We start from the raw sequence: 16,769 nt of genomic DNA on the forward strand, positions 1-16,769 counted from the left end.
TGCAAGGGGAGAAAAATTGTTAGAGCGGTAGCATTTGGAGAACGAAATCAACAAATGTAGAAGTACACAAGCACCAGAATCCTGCTTCATTTTCCAGGTGAAAAAAAGGAAAGTGGAGGCTTTGGAAGCCACCAAGGAATGTGCAGCTGGAATTCACCCTTCCATCTCCCGGTGATATCAAGAGACACTCTCAGTGTAAGGCACCAGGGCTGTCAATTGAATGGGGCCTTGTTCAACTGAGAAAGGCAGGGCACACTGCTAAATGGTTTTCACTGGGTAAGAACACAACCTACCTATGGCACTGTAATTGTTCTGCTCATCTCAGGATGTACATTCAGGACCTTACCACAATGTGTACTCATGTCGTCGACATTTCTTCTTCGACCCTGGTCCTGTGGTCAGGAGCACAAACATTTGACCTGGACCTGGAAGGTACCAGGCAAAATGAAGACCCATAAGGGTAATACTGTGCTCGCTCATCCATGTTCAAGGCTAACAATACCTCCACTGTAGAGATACAGTAATGCCAGTATTGCCAGAACAGCACATCAATCAATCAACCTTGACAACATTGGGAAATCATTCCAGTTATAGAGGTGCCTCGACCTCTGTTAGGACTTCCTCAATAATACTCTCCGGGGTCAGATCTGCTAAAACAGATCTGGCCGCGGCCAAGCTGCTCCCATAGAGCAGACTGCGATCGTCTTTTGGACGAGCAACGACGATGCGATGCCTGTATGCCTTTTTGGCAGCAATGGCGACCAGTGAAGGGACTAAGCAATCTAGCCGTTGCAACGGAGCCAGGAATCTACAAAGTGTGTAAGAGATGGAAAAGATCTCTGAGCTTTGCTAACTTACCTAGCTAATGTCTGAAAGTGACAAGTTGATGCGGCTGATATACCACCGGAAACTCCACGGTGAAGCCTTAAAAACACAATAAAGTTGTGAAGATAGCAAGTCATGTCGGCGGAAATAGTTACGCTATCGCCTAGTCGTCGGAGGATCGTAATTTCCTATAATAACCGGTGAGCAAAGTCCCTGGTGGTTGCAAAAAAGATCTTGGGTGATACCATACTTCTTCCAGAATTGGACGCGGTCGATGGATGGACGGTGATAAATGAGAAGACGGCCGAACTACTGACAAGGATGAAGCCGCTCCATCGGATATCCAACCGGAATCATCTTCAAGATTTGCAAACCCATCCATTGCGTCATGAAAATGAGAAACGAAAATGTGGTCATTCTATCAGTTAATTAGTGACTGTTTTCCTCATTCATTAGGCAGTGCTAATATACCAGGTGTTTGTTTAGTAACGATGATAAAGGTTTACCATTGGCGGCAACCAATGGGATGAAAAGAAATGTTTTTGGTGTGTTATGTACCGCAGTTCTGGTAAAGATGCGCTTCAGCCGAATAAGCTAAATTCATCACCTATTAGCGATGGTGCTAAGAAGAATTTACTGCGGATACCAACCCACCTCCAAGGCTTGGACCTGAACTTCGTCGGGCGTCTGGTCAAACCTCTTCGCAATGATGACATTGACGACTTTCCTATCGTCCAAGTAGCTCTGTCTCAGCCGCGACTTATGTTTGTCTCTAGAAGTTACGTCGCTGTAAAAAGAAACGGTTTCGAAATACTAAAGAACCGTCAGCGCATTGAAAAGTCGGAGGGTGCCATCAACATCGTAAAGAAAGCCGCTTCATTGGAGCAGCGAAAGTAGGATTTCGGCAAATATAGACTTACTCCATCCACATCAGCGCTTGACTGTGAGTATCGAGATCTTCGACTCTCATTTCTATCTCTCTCCGGTGTCAAAATTGCATTGCTGAACTCCTCAAGGGAGGTATGAGGAGAGCCATCAAAAACAACATTTGATAACCCAAACGTATTCTCGACAATCTGAAGGCGACTTAGCTAAGCTCCATAGCACAAAGAGTCATACAGAAAACAGAATATCATCCATACCAGGCTCAACTCTCTACCTAGATCATCGATAGCCTCAGGGTCTGTATCGATGATGCCATGTTCCTGGGAGACGAGACAGAGTAGGAGAGCAATTTCAAGGTCAGATAAATCCTCAAGTTTATCATATAACTCAGTATTGTCCGCCATAATAACCACTCTGCCTTTTTTCGTAATCCATGCCGAAATAGCGGAAGTGCTGCTTGGTATTATCGTCGTCCGTGGCGGTCGTCTTGATGGGCCGCCGAGAGTATGTAACAGCCCTCTGTAATATTTCCAGTATTTATAACCACTAGTAACGAACCAACCATCCTGATCTCCCAGTTTAAGCCATCGAAAGCAGGCCACCACGAGGAGAGACTGCCAATACACGGCTACTTTTCCCTCCTCGAACCTTCTCTCTGCATATGTGAACAGTAGCTTATCACTCAACCGTTTAATGCGATGAGTCCCGGGACTTCGATTCTCATGTGCTCCAATGGCTTCTACAAATCCCCGTGCTGATTGGGAGAAAGTTGGTGATCAGCTCTACCGCAAAATCCGAATCTACGATGCGGTTTTTGATGAAGACCTAGACTTAGAAAACTATATTGCCGTTGGCGCCCCGTACGGCGGTGCAATAGGTGAACTTGCTCCCATCGCATGTCGCTTGAGTTGAACTAATTATCCATCTATTAGCTTTGTATCGTGATGAAAGCAAGCTGCAAAGATATCGAGATCCGCAGCCCGCAAAATCAAGTATAGATATATATTCGTATTCTGGACAACGGATAAACCGTATCAATGTTAGTTTGCGGTCCTCCCTCTAATGAGAATTCAAATTCTAATCTTACTTAGTGGGATCATGGGTCTATTCGGGGCCTTGGGTGGTCGGAAGACGAAAAGTTACTGGTGGTGGCCGAAGATGGTACCGTGCGGTGCTACTATGGTCTGAACGGAGATTTCTCGCCGTTTTCTCTAGGAGCTGTATGAACTGGTGCCTTTTCTTTCTTTCTTTCTTCCTTTTTTTTTTTTTTTTTTTTTTTTTTTTTTTTTTGTTTTGGGTGTGTTATTATGCTCATTTGTTAACTCGGCTCCAGGCTGCGGAAGAGCACCGTGTAAAGGACTGTCGATTCTGGTCGACTGGGTTTGTTGCTCTTCTCTATAATAATCAGTTGGTATCAGTGACCAGCTACAATGAGCCCCGGCCAAAGCTGCTCGCCCTTCCGCCAGAAGGGGAAATCCATTCATGGTCAATTACCCCACCTAGTTATACGCTTTCTCGTTCCGTGGAAGTGCTCCTTTCAATTGGTCAGACCATCTACGTGGTAGATGTTACTGATGCAGAAGATCGTGTGTTGCAAAATGGCCCTTTTAAGCATATTAGCGTCTCTTCGAACGGCCGTTTTGTCGCCTTGTTCACAGGTGATGGGAAGCTCTGGGTCGTCAGCAGCGACTTTCAGAACAAATTCAGTGAATACGATTCCGGCGCCAAAACTCCACCTAAAGGCGTAACATGGTGTGGCAATGATTCTGTAGTTCTATCTTGGGAGGATGAAGTTCATAATGTTGGTCCCAACGGGGCCTCTTCTAAGTACTATATAACGCACCTCAACTCCGAATACGATCGAGACTGACATGCTGCTGAAGGTATTTTTATGATGGCCACATTCACGTTATCCCGGACTTTGATGGAGTGAGACTGTTCACTAACGAGGCTTGCGAGTTTTTGCAGAAGGTTCCTGGTAATGCTTCGTTTTCCTTCGAATATCTTCAAGTAATATCTAACATTAGAGCAGATATGACAGCAGAAGTATTCAGACTTGGTTCAAATTCTCCAGCTGCAGTATTACTAGATTCAGTTGAGCAACTTGAAAAGAGGTCCCCAACCGCGAATGAAAACGCCCAGCGTATTCGGCCAAACCTTGTCGAGGCGGTCGACACATGTGTCAAGGCAGCGGGACAGGAGTTTAATCCTTTTTGGCAGAAGCAGCTTCTCAAGGCTGCATCGTTCGGCAAATCGATTCTTGAGCTATATAACAGCGACGACTTTGTAGATATGTGTGAGAAATTACGCGTGCTGAATGCGGTTCGCGATTACCGGATCGGCCTCCCCATTTCTTTTGAGCAATATCTCCGACTTACTCCCGAGAGGTTAATTGAACGTTTAATTAACCGGCATGAATACCTCCTTGCCATTCGTTTATCCGAGTATCTTCGATTGCCTGCTGATAAAATCTATGTCCACTGGGCGAGCCAGAAAGTGAAGACTTCGAGTGAAGATGACGAAGCAATTTGCCATTTGATAGTTCAAAGGCTGCACGGAAAGCAAGGAATATCTTTCGAATCTATCGCTCGAGCAGCCTACGATGAAGGTCGTGCACATCTAGCTACGCAGCTCTTGAATTTTGAGCCCCGTGCAGGGAAGCAGGTTCCATTACTCTTGAGCATGGAGGAAGATACGCTTGCACTGGATAAAGCGATAGAGAGTGGAGATACAGATCTAATCTTCTTCGTTTTGCTCCAACTGAAACGAAAGCTTCCGTTGGCAACGTTCTTCAGGACAATAAACAATCGACCGGTGGCTTCAGCGCTGGTCGAAGCGTCCGCTTGGGATCAAGACGTCGAGCTACTAAAAGACTTGTTTTACCAAGATGACAGGTCTATTGATGGATCGAATCTGCTCTTCAGAGAGGCTCTAAAACAACCCAGTTTGCAAGGAAAAATAGATAAGATGCGTATCGCATCTCGCTTGCTCTCAGATTCTAAAGACGCAAACGTTCAATCGCATCTCAAGGCACTAACCGAAGCGTCTCAACTCCTGAAAATCCAAGAAGGCCTAGACAAAGATCTCTCTGACGGCGTCAAGTTTGTTGGTCTAAGTGTGAACGAAACTATATACAGGCTGATTCGATCTGGTTACGGGAAACGCGCCAGCAAAGTTCAGAGTGAATTCAAAGTTCCCGAGAAGACTTATTGGTGGTTGAGACTGCGAGGTTTAGTCGCAAAGCGTGACTGGGGGGAGCTTGAAGAAATAGGCAAAGCCAAAAAATCCCCTATTGGATGGGAGGTATGTTCCTTAAACCTTGGAAATTCCAGCAGGGAGCCATTTAATCTTTTTGCGTGAATGGTAGCTTATATATCATAGCCTTTTTACAACGAGATTCTCGGGGCCGGAAACACGAAACTTGCTTCCACATTTATCCCCAAGTGCACCACACTAGGCGTTTCCGAAAGAATTGAGATGTGGATCAAGTGCGGAATGGTAGTTAAGGCCGGAGAAGAGGCCCTCAAGGCAAAAGATATCAGCAGCCTTGAGCGGCTAAGAACTCGCGCCTCCGGCAATGCTGTGGCGGAAATAGACCGGATGATTATTCAACTGAGGCCCAAGAAATAAGATCCATTGTGAAAATAATTTTGAAGCCGCTGTCCGGGTTTAGGTGATCTCTCCGTCGAGTTCAAAATCAAACTGCTCCGTCTGCGCGGGTTGGGCGAGTTGCGGTGGATTAACGGATGACACGGCTGGTTTTCGTTGTTTCGGTTGTCTTTCGTTGTCGCTCGTATCCATGGCATCAGGGCCTTGATCTTGTAGAATCTTATATGCATTTGTGCCCCGTTTGTTGAGGTCATCCCACGTAGCCTGTGCCCTATGTCAATACCATTGAACACACACACGGAGTATTATTTTCCTCACCTTTCGTGCTTTTACAATCTTTCCTCTATTCATGCTCTTCGCAACCTTCTTTTCAGTTTTATCCATCACTATTTCTGCCCGTTCTAATCCCTTTTCTTGCCGGAGACGTTGCGCCCGCGTCTGGCGCTTTTGCTTCTTTTTCGATACACCAGCGACATGCTGTGCACCGAGGACGGAAGGTCGGGTCAAAACAGTTCGCTCCGCACGGGGAAGTGACGCTATAGACTTGTCGACATCGACACTTGGAGAGGCACCTCGTCGCGCAGCACGAGAGCGGACGGATTTCGCTAGAATGCCGTGGGCAATTAGAGGCAGAACTCAAAAAGAAAGTTTCCGCGATCACCTTACTTCTATTCGATTTTAATTTCGGAGTTTTCATCTTTCCCTTTCACCCTTGACTTCAAGATGACTTTTTTTATTGACAATTATCGCGGATATTATTTTTTGATAAGATTTGGTCGGGTCGCAGTGTGGGGCCCTCAGCTTTCTTTGTTACATAAGCTTCGACACCACCCATGCTCTATAACTAAGTGGCATCTCCTCCTGATCTCTGAGAAACAGGACGCAAGGTTTACTCCATTGGTTTATCACTGTATACGCGATATACTATACTAGTTATGTTACATTCCCAGACAAAGTCCTGGTGGGTGCGTGTGTCTGCTGAAAGATCTGTGACTCCCAGTCCTGAATGGAAGGCTTTAGAGATATGCAACACCAACATTTTCAGGTCAAACAACAGAAGATAGACAAAAATCCAATACTTCGAGCTCGAGTCTAACAGAATTTAGATTTTCCGGCTCTCTCACCGACGACTTGGTCGATTTTGGAGATCCTTTTTCAGGTTATCGAGCCCAGACATGTTTGGGACGAGGTGCACATGATTATTGGGCGAGCGGTCAAGCCAGGTCAGGCACTCAAGTTAACTTGCATTTGCTAAGGAATATTCGTCTCACTCGTTCACATGTAAGCAATATCGTTAATTTGGGTAGTTCAGTTTTATGGTACTTTGGTGGGATGCTGTGAATTCAGGGAGGCTATGGAACCACGGATGTTGCAGCGCATCGCTCGCACTGAGGCGGAAGTCAGGGCGTAACTGCAGCATGCGTTCCAGAAGATCGGCGCCTATCGGATCTATCCGTGGAACCAGGCGTCGTAGGCTTTGCGGGGCGTAAACCGGGAAAGTAGATTTGTATTCGGGTAGCTGGCTGACTCCAGGCCATGTAAGCTCAGTGGGGGTGCCCATCACGCGAAAGATCTTGAGCAACTGGTCTTCGTTCGTCGTTCCCGAAAACAGCGGGCGACCGTTGTACATTTCAGCCATGATGCAAGCAGCAGACCAGATATCAATGCTGGTATTGTAGCTGCGGCTCCCCAACAGCACATCCGGGGGCCGATACCAGAGGGTGACCACCTCATTAGAAAAGGTATTGATGGGAATCCCAAAGGCACGTGCTAGCCCAAAATCGGCTAGCTTCAGCCGACCGTTCCGGTTGATCAGCAGGTTCTGGGGCTTCAAATCTCGATGGAGAATGCGATTTTCGTGGCAGAAGGCGATGCCGCGCATCAATTGGTAGAAGAACGATTTAATCGTGTTGGGATCCAGAGGGCCGTTCTGCGCATCCATGTAGCGCTTGAGGTCATTGTCCATGTACTCAAACACAAGGATGAGTTTGTTGTCTGTATTCAGAACATCGCGTAGAGAAAGAATATTTTCATGGTCGAGTTCCTTCATCAAAGAAATCTCCCGGATCGCGGTCGAGGGAGTTCCCTCTTCCTCGTCGAGATGGATCTCCTTCAAGGCCACTATCTCATTCGTTTGGCAGTTGCGCCCTTTGTAGACCTATATGTGTAGGGGAAAGCATACGTTAGCACTAGCCCCGCTTTTGGCTTCCTGATCTTGGGTGATAGGCGGGAAACCAACTAACCGTTGCATATGTACCTTCGCCCAGCTGGTGCATGCATAGTCAGTGAATGAATTTAAAATTCGATCTGTTCTCTCTAAACACAAACAAAGACAACAAACCTTTTCCAGCTGTTGGAAGGAGGTGCGATTGCGGGAGGTTGGGAGGCTCATTGTCACTCGAATTTGAGGCGGGGCTGGAACTGTCTGCAGAATCGGACTGAGGCTCCACGAATTGGTTCAAAAAGTTGCCAATGCTGCCTCTCAGACCAAAGAGCCTGAGAAGGCCACAGTGGCGCGATCAAGGTGACAATTCTGGCTTTTGATCCCGTTCGTGCTCAACATTGTGGCTGCAGTCGCCTTTCTGGTTGTGTTGATGAGGGAGGTTGAGAGATGATGCAGCTGTAAGTGTGGGGGGGCTCGTCTCACTCGCCAATCACCGTGGGGCCGATCTTTGTCATCAACTTGCCACTTATCCATCACACCTCTTCGCGAGACGAAGCAAGCAACGCTTCACTGACGAAAGCATGGGATCGAGATGAGACGGATGAAGGCCCCAGGAAGAGTGTGTCCGTTCGGCTCATTGAAAGTGGTTTCTCTGCGGCGAGACGGCCAAATATCGTCCCAAACCTGCCAAGAATGAGGCTCAAAATTAAGCTCGTTTGGCTCTCAAACTCAAAGAGGTTAAGCTTGGTTATTTTACATATGCTAAGCCCCTTTGGGCTAGTTAGTTAGTTAGTTACGCCTTTCTAGCTTATGTAATCCAGTAGATAGGCATGAGTGGGTGTGGCGCCAAGTCAGGCCTTGGTTAGCAGCAGGCTTAAAACGGCGTCAGACATGGCCGTTTTATATAGGCCGTGGTAACCGTCTCATCGTTAATTTGAGTATACGGAGTACTTTGACGCCTAATTGGAATCGAGGGTAGATTTATGTAACTTAAGGGAGAAGAAATTTTGTGGCATTCTCGCTTGAAAATGGTGTTTCGGGATCGTGACACAGCGCGGCGACGATACGAACCGAGAACCGCGTTGCGGACCACCATTTACAGTGTTTTCACCTGGTTCTGTGAGTGATATATGAACAAAAGAGGGTCCACCCCAAACCCGAGGGGATCGAAGTCCTGACCCAGACTAGTCCTCGCATGCATATACGCTGCTTTGCCCTCGCCAGCACCTAACGACGATGGCACCAACTATCCTACTGAAGTCTTGCGCGCAGGAAAGACGTTAACAAGGGTATACTCGTGAGTATCTCGGTTCACATGAACACGAATCATTCGTACCATTTCATTTGTATTGGAATCTCTAACAAATTCTTTAGAACATCAGTTTATTTTCCTTATTCCGAGCGAGATCATGAAGCCATCGACAAGGCTCGGCTCAACGAACAATCGTACTTCGCCCTCTCCTTCACCATCGCACCCGCTCTCCCACATACAGATGGTGCGAATCTCAGCCTCAAAATCTCCCACTCAACTCCCATCTCTTTACCTAGAAGCAGGCCACTAAATAATGGAACCAATATCCTCTCTGCCTCCAAACCATTCACCGTGCGGTCCCCAGCCGGAGAAACTGATGGGATCAGCCCACCATGGTTCGATGAAGCAGACGCCGTGCTCCTCTTCGCCTCCGCGACCAATGGGAGGATGTACGTAACCCTTCGAACGCTATGGAATGAGAACGGAGACCTAGAAATCCGGACGGACGGGCCGGACTGGGTAAGTCGTTGCAAGCCTTTCTCAAATACTTACCACAAGGTCATCCGTTAACCAACGTACGAAATCACAGGACCAGCAACCCCCCTCCACGAAAGCGCCCCTTCTGACCCTTTCCCTCTCCCCCATGCTCTCCGCCACTGTACCGGAGCCCCCCTATTCAGCTTCACCCACTTCAACTTTTCCAATTCGATACGTCCTCCTTTCCATTCTCAAGATAACAGCCTTTATCCCACTCGGCTTAGAAGCGGCTATCTCTTTCATCCTGTCCGCTGTCATCGCCATTATTGGATTCTTGTTTACCACCCTATTTTGGCTTGCTCTGTTTACGCTCGTGATCCTTGGCGGGCTGTGGTATTATAGGGGTCGACCCGATATTGGAGAGTTTATATCCGATGTGAGGACACATGTTCGACCAATAACCGACAATTTACAAGAACAATGGACATCGTGGCGGGCCAGATGGCCAAGAGAGCAAGAGCGAATTCTGCCCGTGAGCGAATCGCAGGTACAAGCTGTAGAAGGAGACAAGATGGGATAAAGGCAGATGAAGATGCAACGTACCGGATACTTAGCATCATGTTACACAAGAGGTGACAGAATCACTGCCTGAAGCATATGGCATTGTTTTAAAATTGTGTTTTAATGGGATAAAGGTGTTTTGGAGTAATGCAAATCAACATCATAATAAATATTTGTTGCTGATAAGCATATGTCATAGCAGCAGATGCTTGCACTGCTCATTCACATATTTCCGCAGCTATAGTTTGATCAAGCTTCAATGAGCTCCCACCGGCAGAACTGCCGTGAAATATCTTTCCACAGGATAATCAACATTGTAGCGATATTGGCAGCATGTGTCTCCTGATAGGTTTTGCATCCCACCGCCGATTCAGGTTCTCGAATTCCACACAAAAGATGTCCAAAGTCTTCTCCCAGCTGGATAGAGTCTGTGAGCCCTGCACAGCGATCACATTCCAATTTTGGGTGGAGACAATCATAGTGAAATTGTTTCATTACATGAGATTCATCTGCCGTTACTGCGAGCAAACCAAAAATGGAGAAAATGAGCTCCAACTGTGCATCAGTTGTCAATGCCATCATTGCAAGCGCGATCATTCTGACTTTAGCTGCTAGAGAAGGCGCTATTTCCGGCAAATAATGCTTTCGGCCGGGGTCGTAGCGACTACTCATATGCGAAAATTCATTCGCATATATCCCCTCTAGCGCGTGGAATAAGCGTACGGAACCGAATATGCCCCCAGGAATCTCAGCAAGAAAGTGTTTGAGCACAGTAGATATGACATGCATATACTTGTCGGCTCGGCCACGTTCGCGAGCATTTATCTGTTCCATGGGGAGGTCTATCGGTCTCATGGTCTTGTTGATCTTATACTTAAGCTTCTCCGCACCCAAAACTTGCCCTGCATAATAGCTGTACAAAGCGTTAATCAACTCTGGTTTGCCCGGCTCCCTGTGGATAAATGGAAGAGCGGTACCTGCATTCCAGTCACTGTCAAGTTCGTTGAATAGAGGGAGTTCCATTTACCATGTGTTATCAATGCGTTAACGGTTGCTGCGATACAAGTTGGAAGCTTCAGTGTCCCAGGAAAGTATCGGGGGGGAAGCTTTGACAATATGCTTTCTCCTCCAAGGCGAGAAAGGTCCTCTAAAGTTCTACCTGTCAACGAGCCCGGGCGATACTGTGCTGTGAGGCTTTCCAAAGTCTTCATGCGTCTCAGTTTCTGCCTGACACCTTTCTTTCGTCCTATTGTCAAGGTTGATTTCGCCGTCCGGATCCGACGGAGAAAGGAATTGGGCTGGTTGACCGCCGGGGTAGCTGATTAAGTCAAATTATTATAAATTTAAGCCTTTTCTACTCGGAAGATCTACTACACACCTAAGGTCTGTGTATGCATTTTGGGTGAGGTAAGGGACTCAAGTCCAAAATATGGAGCAGAGGTATTGAATGCAAGGAATGCCTTAGACCTCGCGAATTCCCTCCGTGCGGTGCTTTTCCTTTCCAGGATTCTCCGCGAGGTGCCGTCGGATGAGTTACTTGGTATCCTCGAGATCGAATGATTGCCGCTTGGTGCAGCAGGTAAGGTCACCGAATGCATACCATGCTTAAGTTCGGGAACCAGGAAGTCATGGGAGCTTCCCAGTTCAGCACTATGGCCTCGATCAGTCGTATTCTGTGAGGATCGATGACGTGACGACCCTTCTGAAGCCTGTCTGATCGCATGGCTATCGGAAAAAGGATCAATGGCCCGTTGAGAGATGAACGCATCTAGCGTAGCTATTGGACTCTGACATCTTTTCGAGGGGTAGCGATGCACAGTCGTATTAGACTTTTCGGAAAAGATGCTTTGGTTACTCGTATGCCTTGACGTGAGCTGATCGTCTGGCTTCGGCCTGAGTGCAAGAGCTTCTGCTCTCGGTGACCTTCTCAGCTTCTTAGCAGGGACCAATTCATCCGAGCGGGGAGTCTGAGAAACTGAGAGGAATGAATCCTTATTGTGGCGACTTGAAGCACATCGGATGTTGGAGATGTTGGAAAGGGATTGCTGCCCAGCCTGATTGGTAGGCGTTTCGACTGTGACAGCTGAGACGCTGTATTGTGAGCTGTGCTGTTTCCGCACATCAACTTGTGAGGAATCGTTGTTGTTCTGTGAGCGCTGAGCCAATGCTTGGTCTGCAATATCGAGATCAAGTGTTTTAGGAGTGTTACTGGCACAGAGCTCTAGCTTTTGAGCCAAATTGATCGTCGCAGGCGCGAAACGAGTGGTGGACTCGGATCTGTCTGATTCTGATTCGGCCGCTTTCCTCGGTGTTCTCCTATAAAGTCGGGATAAATACTGTCGAGCTTGTGCAAATCCCATCTCCCACATCCCATGTCCCACAGTTGCTTTCCTATTTGTTAAATGACGGCAGACTCGCGTAGCTGCGATGAATTATATGTTCCTCGGGGTTGAAGAGCAACATGCTGAAAATGCAAGGAAATCCACCTTGCGGGAGGATATGACGAAAGACTCGGCGTCGAGGTTTGGAACTGGCAGGGACGCTGCTTCGGCAAGCCCGTGAAAGTGCAATCCACTCAGATATTTCCTGGGAAAGTATCACTGGGCTCGCTGTGTGTGGAGATAAACTTGACAGCCACCAAACCTTCAAGCTGGCTGCTTTGGAAGCGGCTGGGAGCGGACCCAACTTTGACAGCTTAGATGATCTCAGCCTGGTGATGCTCTGTCTCTGTCATCAGTTAAAATTCATTTAGCAAGATATAGACAATTATGAGAAGCGATTAAATGAGGAACCAAGTTAATGAACAATAGTAGAAGCGGATACCAAAAGATTTTGTGTCAAGTTCGTCGAGAGTTCTGGCGCCGCCATGATCTCTTCTAATATGTCGTGATTCAAAGGAAAATGTGCCAATCTTCGAGGATCCATAACTGAAGAAAACCGGTTGACATGCCCCTTCCGGTCCCAATTACCCTTCTTTTTTTTTTACAATAAGAGGCGTATGAAAGCCAAAGTTCCCAGTCCAAAACCACCCTGTATACCATGCATGCTCCCAGACCAACTCCGTCCCTCTTGAAACTCCTTGTATTCCGTGCATGAATGTTAAGGTTCGTCCAGTTCACCCTCGATGACTAGATAGTGAAGGATGTCACTGAGTGTAAGAACGCCTTTTAGTCGAAAGAATTCGTCAACTACGATGAACCGGTGAACTCGAGATTTCCGAAGGGTGTCGAGAATAGTATCGAGGCCATCTTCAACAGAGCACGTATAGATACCGGGGAAATCCTGTCTGGTTATCAGCCGGCGTCCACACCGGGGTTTGAAGATTTCACACGCACCGGTGAACGCTTTTTCAGTGCCTCTCCGACGGGGAGGCTCAGATCGTCATAAACTCCTCCCTTTATTAACGTGATGACGTCAACGGCTTCAAACACATTGTAGACAACACCTAATGAAGACGAGAAACGTGAGAAAACGAATTTCTTCATGGGAAGCCAAGAAAGCATTGCCCACTATCCGCTTACCTTCCGAGTTGACAATTGGAACACTGGAGATGCTGCGCTCAACCAGCTTATGGATAATGTCGATAACCGGCGTATCGATTGACGCCGTAACAATATTCTTGTATGTTCCCAAGCCGATTTCTTTAAGTGGTTTACGTAGGCTCTGCGTCTGGGGCACGTTAACCGCCATAAACTTCAGAATTCGATACTGTGTGACGACGCTGACAACGAGAGGTCTGTCGGTCTGACTGTCGTATGACACTAGCGGTATCCTACGCGCCCTTGAAGATAGCATGTACCGGCATGCTTGATAAAGGGGCTTTTCGGGATCGATCGAGATCGTTTCTGGCGGAGCAACACCAAGTGCTCTTTCGATTTCTGAAAATACCAAGTGAATACTTGTTAACATTTGCTGCAAATTGGTTATTGGAGGGGATCACCGATACCTCGGAGGCTGCTTAACCGAAACTGATCTATTTTCGCCAGCGCGGCAGGGTTCTGAAAATAATACTGAATAACATTTATGTAGTCGGAGGTGGTAAGCAAGCCGGCAAATGTCGACGTGTGCGAATCCCAAAGAGGAGCGGAAACGATGCCTATGGGCATATCTACCGCGGTTAATGAACGGAATTCCACATTTCTTCAGACTGCGGTAGAACGGGGTTGCTAACTGACCATTTTGTATGAGAATATTCAGACTCTCTTTGACTGACAAGGAAGTATCAAACACAATAAGGCGGAAGCTGAGAGGTAAAACATCATAACTGGTGTGACTTTTCAAGAAATCTCGGATATGCCACTAAGAGGAACGAGTTAGTTGCTTGGTTATTGAAAGGTTAGACTGGCGAAGGGAGAGAAGGGTGGAGGAAAGTCAAGAAGTCAAAAGCGTAGTTCCAAGCGCAACAGAATGATTTCTCCCTCGTGAAGAGATAGCACTCACCAGAGCTTGTCGTTCTTCACGGTCAACGGGCCTTTCAACAGGAGCAATTGGTCGGGAGGCAGCTCTCGGTCGCAGGTAGGACGACGGCTGCACAAATCCCGCCTCGTGACCGCTTCTGGATGTGCCGTAAGGCGATGAGCCCAGGTTCGAGGCGGGATGTGAAGATTTTGTGGAAGCCGTCGCATGTGGTCGAGTCAGAGCCTCATCCGGCATCATTGCGGTGTGAGCTCCGGTGACAACAGCTGCATAAAATAGTGTGAGAAAGGTATTAGCGGAGCAGAGGGATTAATATCAGCTTGCGATGGGTTGGTTGCGTGAAGCGATTGCGATTTTGGCTGTCGCAGAAACATGAACGAGGCACAGTGCACTCCCAATCCAAGTGCGTCGACTTAATAGCTCACAAGAGCTTCACATGAATCCAGACATTCATCCAACGTAAAAATAATAGGGTTGAAACGCAGGCCTACAGTTTGTTCAAGCAACCAGGCCAGGAATTGACTGCCACAGAGCTATCCATGCATTCGATCTAAGTGGTATTCGCCCGCATCCTCCAGTTACTCTGCCCAGTTGGCGGCGGCGGCGACGATGATGTTCCCTCCTCTGGGCACATTAGTTTCTCTGGCTTTTTGAAGTGGGATGTCTCGGCCCTTTGTTGTTCCGCGATATCCTCGTCGATTTAGGTTGATGGGTCACCGAGGAAGCAACTTGATGATCGTCCCCGTCGTCCAGGATGCTGTGTAACTGCTGGCCGTGACGAATGAACGATGCCTTTTCTTGCTCTCTCCCATCGCGGATGGAAACAGCTACTCCGTACGTCTCGAAAGAACAATGATTGATGTCATTAAAAATAATAAGGTTAGAAAGTATATTCTAGCGGGTATCTATCTCGACATGATGTAGCAATATCAACGCTCCCGTGAAACCATGGAAACTCTTTTGTGCGAAGACCACATTTAAAAAAAAAAAAAAAAAAAAAAAAAGAAAGAAAGAAAAAAAGAAAGAAAGAAAAAGAAATACCGAAAACGATGCAACCCCGGAAGAGGATACGGAACATCGCCCAACCACACTCCATCCTTTTATGCCGCCACGGGCTGGGCTGGGGCGGCGGGTGAATCGGTAACATCCAACTGCTCCAATTTCTCTTCGACTCTAGCAGTATTGGGCGCTTCGGTCTCCGCACGGCTCTTGCCCGGTCCTCCTTTAAGATAGTTTTCGTGCTCACCCACAAGTTTACCTCCTTTATTCCACCTTTCGCGGTACTCTTCTCTCCGCTGGGCGGCGAGGGCATTAAGCGCTGGCCAGTAGCTAGAATGGTCATATTCAAATTCGACATCTCCATTGACAGCCTTCCAGAGTTGAGCAGGAGGGACATGTTGTCGAAGATCCTCGTTAAACTTTAATTTTTCACGAGTCCGTGGGTCGATGAACGGTGTAATTAGTTTCATAAATCCCAGAATGACGAGAGGCACTAGGGAAGTGTTTTAGCAAAAGAGTTATATTAAAGCACACAGCTACAGCGAAACTCACTGTTAATTACCAGGGCCCGTCCCAAACGCTCAGGGTAGTGATTCTGGAGAATATGAAGGGTCTGCCTGCCTTGACCGATTGTGGCGTTTTGCCCGGATCTTGTCTGCTTGAAATTGACCAGCAGCGCGAGGGATTCTTGATCCGGTCCCATCAGATCAATTACCCGTTCCAGCATAAACACAAGGTGCTGTATCTGGCGATCGCTGTGCTCGGTATTTTGTCTTGCTGGGTTCAAGTATAGACAGGGGCGACCACTGTTGTCAAAACCTAGGATAATTTGTTTCCCAGTCTCATTTTCAACCGAGATGTATTCTTGAGTATGTTCTTTAACACCGTATTCCCGTCTCCACGTTAAAGTTGCCTGGAGGCGCTGGATAGCATCCGCGACATTCCACTTTGTGGCACGAAGGTACCGGAGTAAGCATTCTCGGGTAAGGAATATTCGCTCATCATCTGTAAGAGGTTCGGTTGGTGCATTTTTGGAAGACGTAGTCGGAATCGTCGTCCACTCGGAGACTGCTTTCAACACGGTCTCATACTTCGTCTGCTCCTCGGCGGTCAATTCAGGGGGAGATGGAGGCCTGCAGTCGTCGAGAGGTCGGGGAAAAAGAGTTTTGATGAGGCCATCGGCAGCCGAGAGGGGAAGAGTATCAGCGAAAGATTTTTTCTCATTTGGTTTGTTATCTGTTGTCGTCGTTGCTTGGTTTTCATTATCCGTTTTTTCCTCCTTTGCATCCTCCGGCGTCTCCGGTTGCTGCTGAGGTTCGACAGGGGCAGCAGATTCCTCCTTTGGCGCTTCCATTGTCCTCAACATTCAATAATAGAGTGCCGCCAGAAACGAGGGACAAAACAAGCTTCAAAGCTTCCAAACTCGATGAATTCAAAGAGCGCGAGTACCAGGGAATATTGCATCCAAAGCCCGGCAGGCCCAACGCAAGCTGTTTCAACAAGGTCCAGCTCACCCAAAGCGGTGAGTGTGATCAGCCAATAGTGGTTGATCGTTGTTTTAGCCTTTGGCAGAAACACAAT

At 47.5% G+C, this 16,769-nt stretch overlaps 8 protein-coding genes across 9 annotated transcripts; 2 read left to right on the top strand and 6 right to left on the bottom strand.

Moving 5' to 3' along the window:
- Positions 1–588: 588 nt before the first annotated feature.
- On the bottom strand, positions 589–2,171 carry D8B26_007657 (uncharacterized protein; the record flags this gene model as incomplete). The annotated part of the gene is made up of 7 exons (XM_066125602.1): positions 1,968–2,171; positions 1,746–1,901; positions 1,480–1,638; positions 1,297–1,419; positions 1,076–1,243; positions 859–1,013; positions 589–808 (listed from the first exon to the last, which is right to left on the bottom strand). The coding sequence occupies exons 1-7, from the start codon at positions 2,112–2,114 to the stop codon at positions 589–591; spliced, it is 1,128 nt and encodes a 375-aa protein (XP_065981686.1). The 5' UTR covers positions 2,115–2,171.
- Positions 2,172–2,383: 212 nt separating this feature from the next.
- Positions 2,384–5,340, top strand: D8B26_007658 (uncharacterized protein; the record flags this gene model as incomplete). The annotated part of the gene is made up of 7 exons (XM_003067160.2): positions 2,384–2,587; positions 2,643–2,749; positions 2,802–2,930; positions 3,044–3,537; positions 3,594–3,688; positions 3,743–5,013; positions 5,092–5,340. Exons 1-7 carry the CDS (start codon positions 2,443–2,445, stop codon positions 5,338–5,340), a joined length of 2,490 nt encoding a protein of 829 aa, XP_003067206.2. The 5' UTR covers positions 2,384–2,442.
- A 39-nt stretch (positions 5,341–5,379) lies between these two features.
- On the bottom strand, positions 5,380–6,036 carry D8B26_007659 (uncharacterized protein; the record flags this gene model as incomplete). The annotated part of the gene is made up of 3 exons (XM_003067161.2): positions 5,986–6,036; positions 5,638–5,924; positions 5,380–5,583 (listed from the first exon to the last, which is right to left on the bottom strand). The coding sequence occupies exons 1-3, from the start codon at positions 6,014–6,016 to the stop codon at positions 5,380–5,382; spliced, it is 522 nt and encodes a 173-aa protein (XP_003067207.1). The 5' UTR covers positions 6,017–6,036.
- Positions 6,037–6,194: 158 nt separating this feature from the next.
- On the bottom strand, positions 6,195–8,020 carry CDK5_1 (cyclin-dependent kinase 5). Of its 2 annotated transcripts, XM_003067162.2 has the most exons (3): positions 7,661–8,020; positions 7,563–7,586; positions 6,195–7,477 (listed from the first exon to the last, which is right to left on the bottom strand). In XM_003067162.2, the coding sequence occupies exons 1-3, from the start codon at positions 7,709–7,711 to the stop codon at positions 6,614–6,616; spliced, it is 939 nt and encodes a 312-aa protein (XP_003067208.1). In that variant the 5' UTR covers positions 7,712–8,020; the 3' UTR covers positions 6,195–6,613. The 2 variants fall into 2 exon arrangements, with proteins under 2 accessions (XP_003067208.1, XP_065981687.1); XM_066125603.1 differs by having other exon boundaries at positions 7,563–8,020.
- Positions 8,021–8,443: 423 nt separating this feature from the next.
- On the top strand, positions 8,444–9,931 carry D8B26_007661 (uncharacterized protein). The gene is made up of 4 exons (XM_066125604.1): positions 8,444–8,602; positions 8,672–8,780; positions 8,858–9,254; positions 9,325–9,931. Exons 1-4 carry the CDS (start codon positions 8,512–8,514, stop codon positions 9,790–9,792), a joined length of 1,065 nt encoding a protein of 354 aa, XP_065981688.1. The 5' UTR covers positions 8,444–8,511; the 3' UTR covers positions 9,793–9,931.
- A 91-nt stretch (positions 9,932–10,022) lies between these two features.
- Positions 10,023–12,142, bottom strand: D8B26_007662 (uncharacterized protein; the record flags this gene model as incomplete). Its single annotated transcript, XM_003067163.2, has 3 exons — positions 10,023–10,750; positions 10,801–11,091; positions 11,152–12,142. The coding sequence occupies 3 exons, from the start codon at positions 12,140–12,142 to the stop codon at positions 10,023–10,025; spliced, it is 2,010 nt and encodes a 669-aa protein (XP_003067209.2).
- Positions 12,143–12,586: 444 nt separating this feature from the next.
- Positions 12,587–14,807, bottom strand: SNF4 (AMP-activated serine/threonine-protein kinase regulatory subunit). The gene is made up of 6 exons (XM_003067164.2): positions 14,214–14,807; positions 13,949–14,072; positions 13,720–13,869; positions 13,295–13,651; positions 13,109–13,218; positions 12,587–13,055 (listed from the first exon to the last, which is right to left on the bottom strand). Exons 1-6 carry the CDS (start codon positions 14,427–14,429, stop codon positions 12,873–12,875), a joined length of 1,140 nt encoding a protein of 379 aa, XP_003067210.1. The 5' UTR covers positions 14,430–14,807; the 3' UTR covers positions 12,587–12,872.
- Positions 14,808–15,067: 260 nt separating this feature from the next.
- Positions 15,068–16,619, bottom strand: D8B26_007664 (uncharacterized protein). Its single transcript, XM_003067165.2, has 2 exons — positions 15,741–16,619; positions 15,068–15,681 (listed from the first exon to the last, which is right to left on the bottom strand). Exons 1-2 carry the CDS (start codon positions 16,552–16,554, stop codon positions 15,290–15,292), a joined length of 1,206 nt encoding a protein of 401 aa, XP_003067211.2. The 5' UTR covers positions 16,555–16,619; the 3' UTR covers positions 15,068–15,289.
- Between the last annotated feature and the right edge of the window lie 150 nt (positions 16,620–16,769).

Source organism: Coccidioides posadasii, chromosome 4 (genome assembly GCF_018416015.2).
Source record: "Coccidioides posadasii str. Silveira chromosome 4, complete sequence".
Classification (NCBI taxonomy): domain Eukaryota; kingdom Fungi; phylum Ascomycota; class Eurotiomycetes; order Onygenales; family Onygenaceae; genus Coccidioides; species Coccidioides posadasii.

Bases quoted from the DNA above. Each gene is read 5' to 3' on its own strand.
- CDK5_1 (XM_003067162.2), bottom strand. From the start codon at position 7,711: ATGAGCCTCCCAACCTCCCGCAATCGCACCTCCTTCCAACAGCTGGAA. The intron at 7,587-7,660 runs GTTTGTTGTCTT...TGCATGCACCAG, and splicing joins CCTTCCAACAGCTGGAAAAG to CTGGGCGAAGGTACATATGC. The intron at 7,478-7,562 runs GTTAGTTGGTTT...CTACACATATAG, and splicing joins GCGAAGGTACATATGCAACG to GTCTACAAAGGGCGCAACTG.
- SNF4 (XM_003067164.2), bottom strand. From the start codon at position 14,429: ATGATGCCGGATGAGGCTCTGACTCGACCACATGCGACGGCTTCCACA. The intron at 14,073-14,213 runs GTGAGTGCTATC...CGTTCCTCTTAG, and splicing joins GTGAAGAACGACAAGCTCTG to TGGCATATCCGAGATTTCTT. The intron at 13,219-13,294 runs GTAAGCGGATAG...CGTCTTCATTAG, and splicing joins TCCAATTGTCAACTCGGAAG to GTGTTGTCTACAATGTGTTT.
- D8B26_007664 (XM_003067165.2), bottom strand. From the start codon at position 16,554: ATGTTGAGGACAATGGAAGCGCCAAAGGAGGAATCTGCTGCCCCTGTC. The intron at 15,682-15,740 runs GTGAGTTTCGCT...ACACTTCCCTAG, and splicing joins ACGGGCCCTGGTAATTAACA to TGCCTCTCGTCATTCTGGGA.
- D8B26_007661 (XM_066125604.1), top strand. From the start codon at position 8,512: ATGGTGTTTCGGGATCGTGACACAGCGCGGCGACGATACGAACCGAGA. The intron at 8,781-8,857 runs GTGAGTATCTCG...CAAATTCTTTAG, and splicing joins ACGTTAACAAGGGTATACTC to AACATCAGTTTATTTTCCTT. The intron at 9,255-9,324 runs GTAAGTCGTTGC...ACGAAATCACAG, and splicing joins GGACGGACGGGCCGGACTGG to GACCAGCAACCCCCCTCCAC.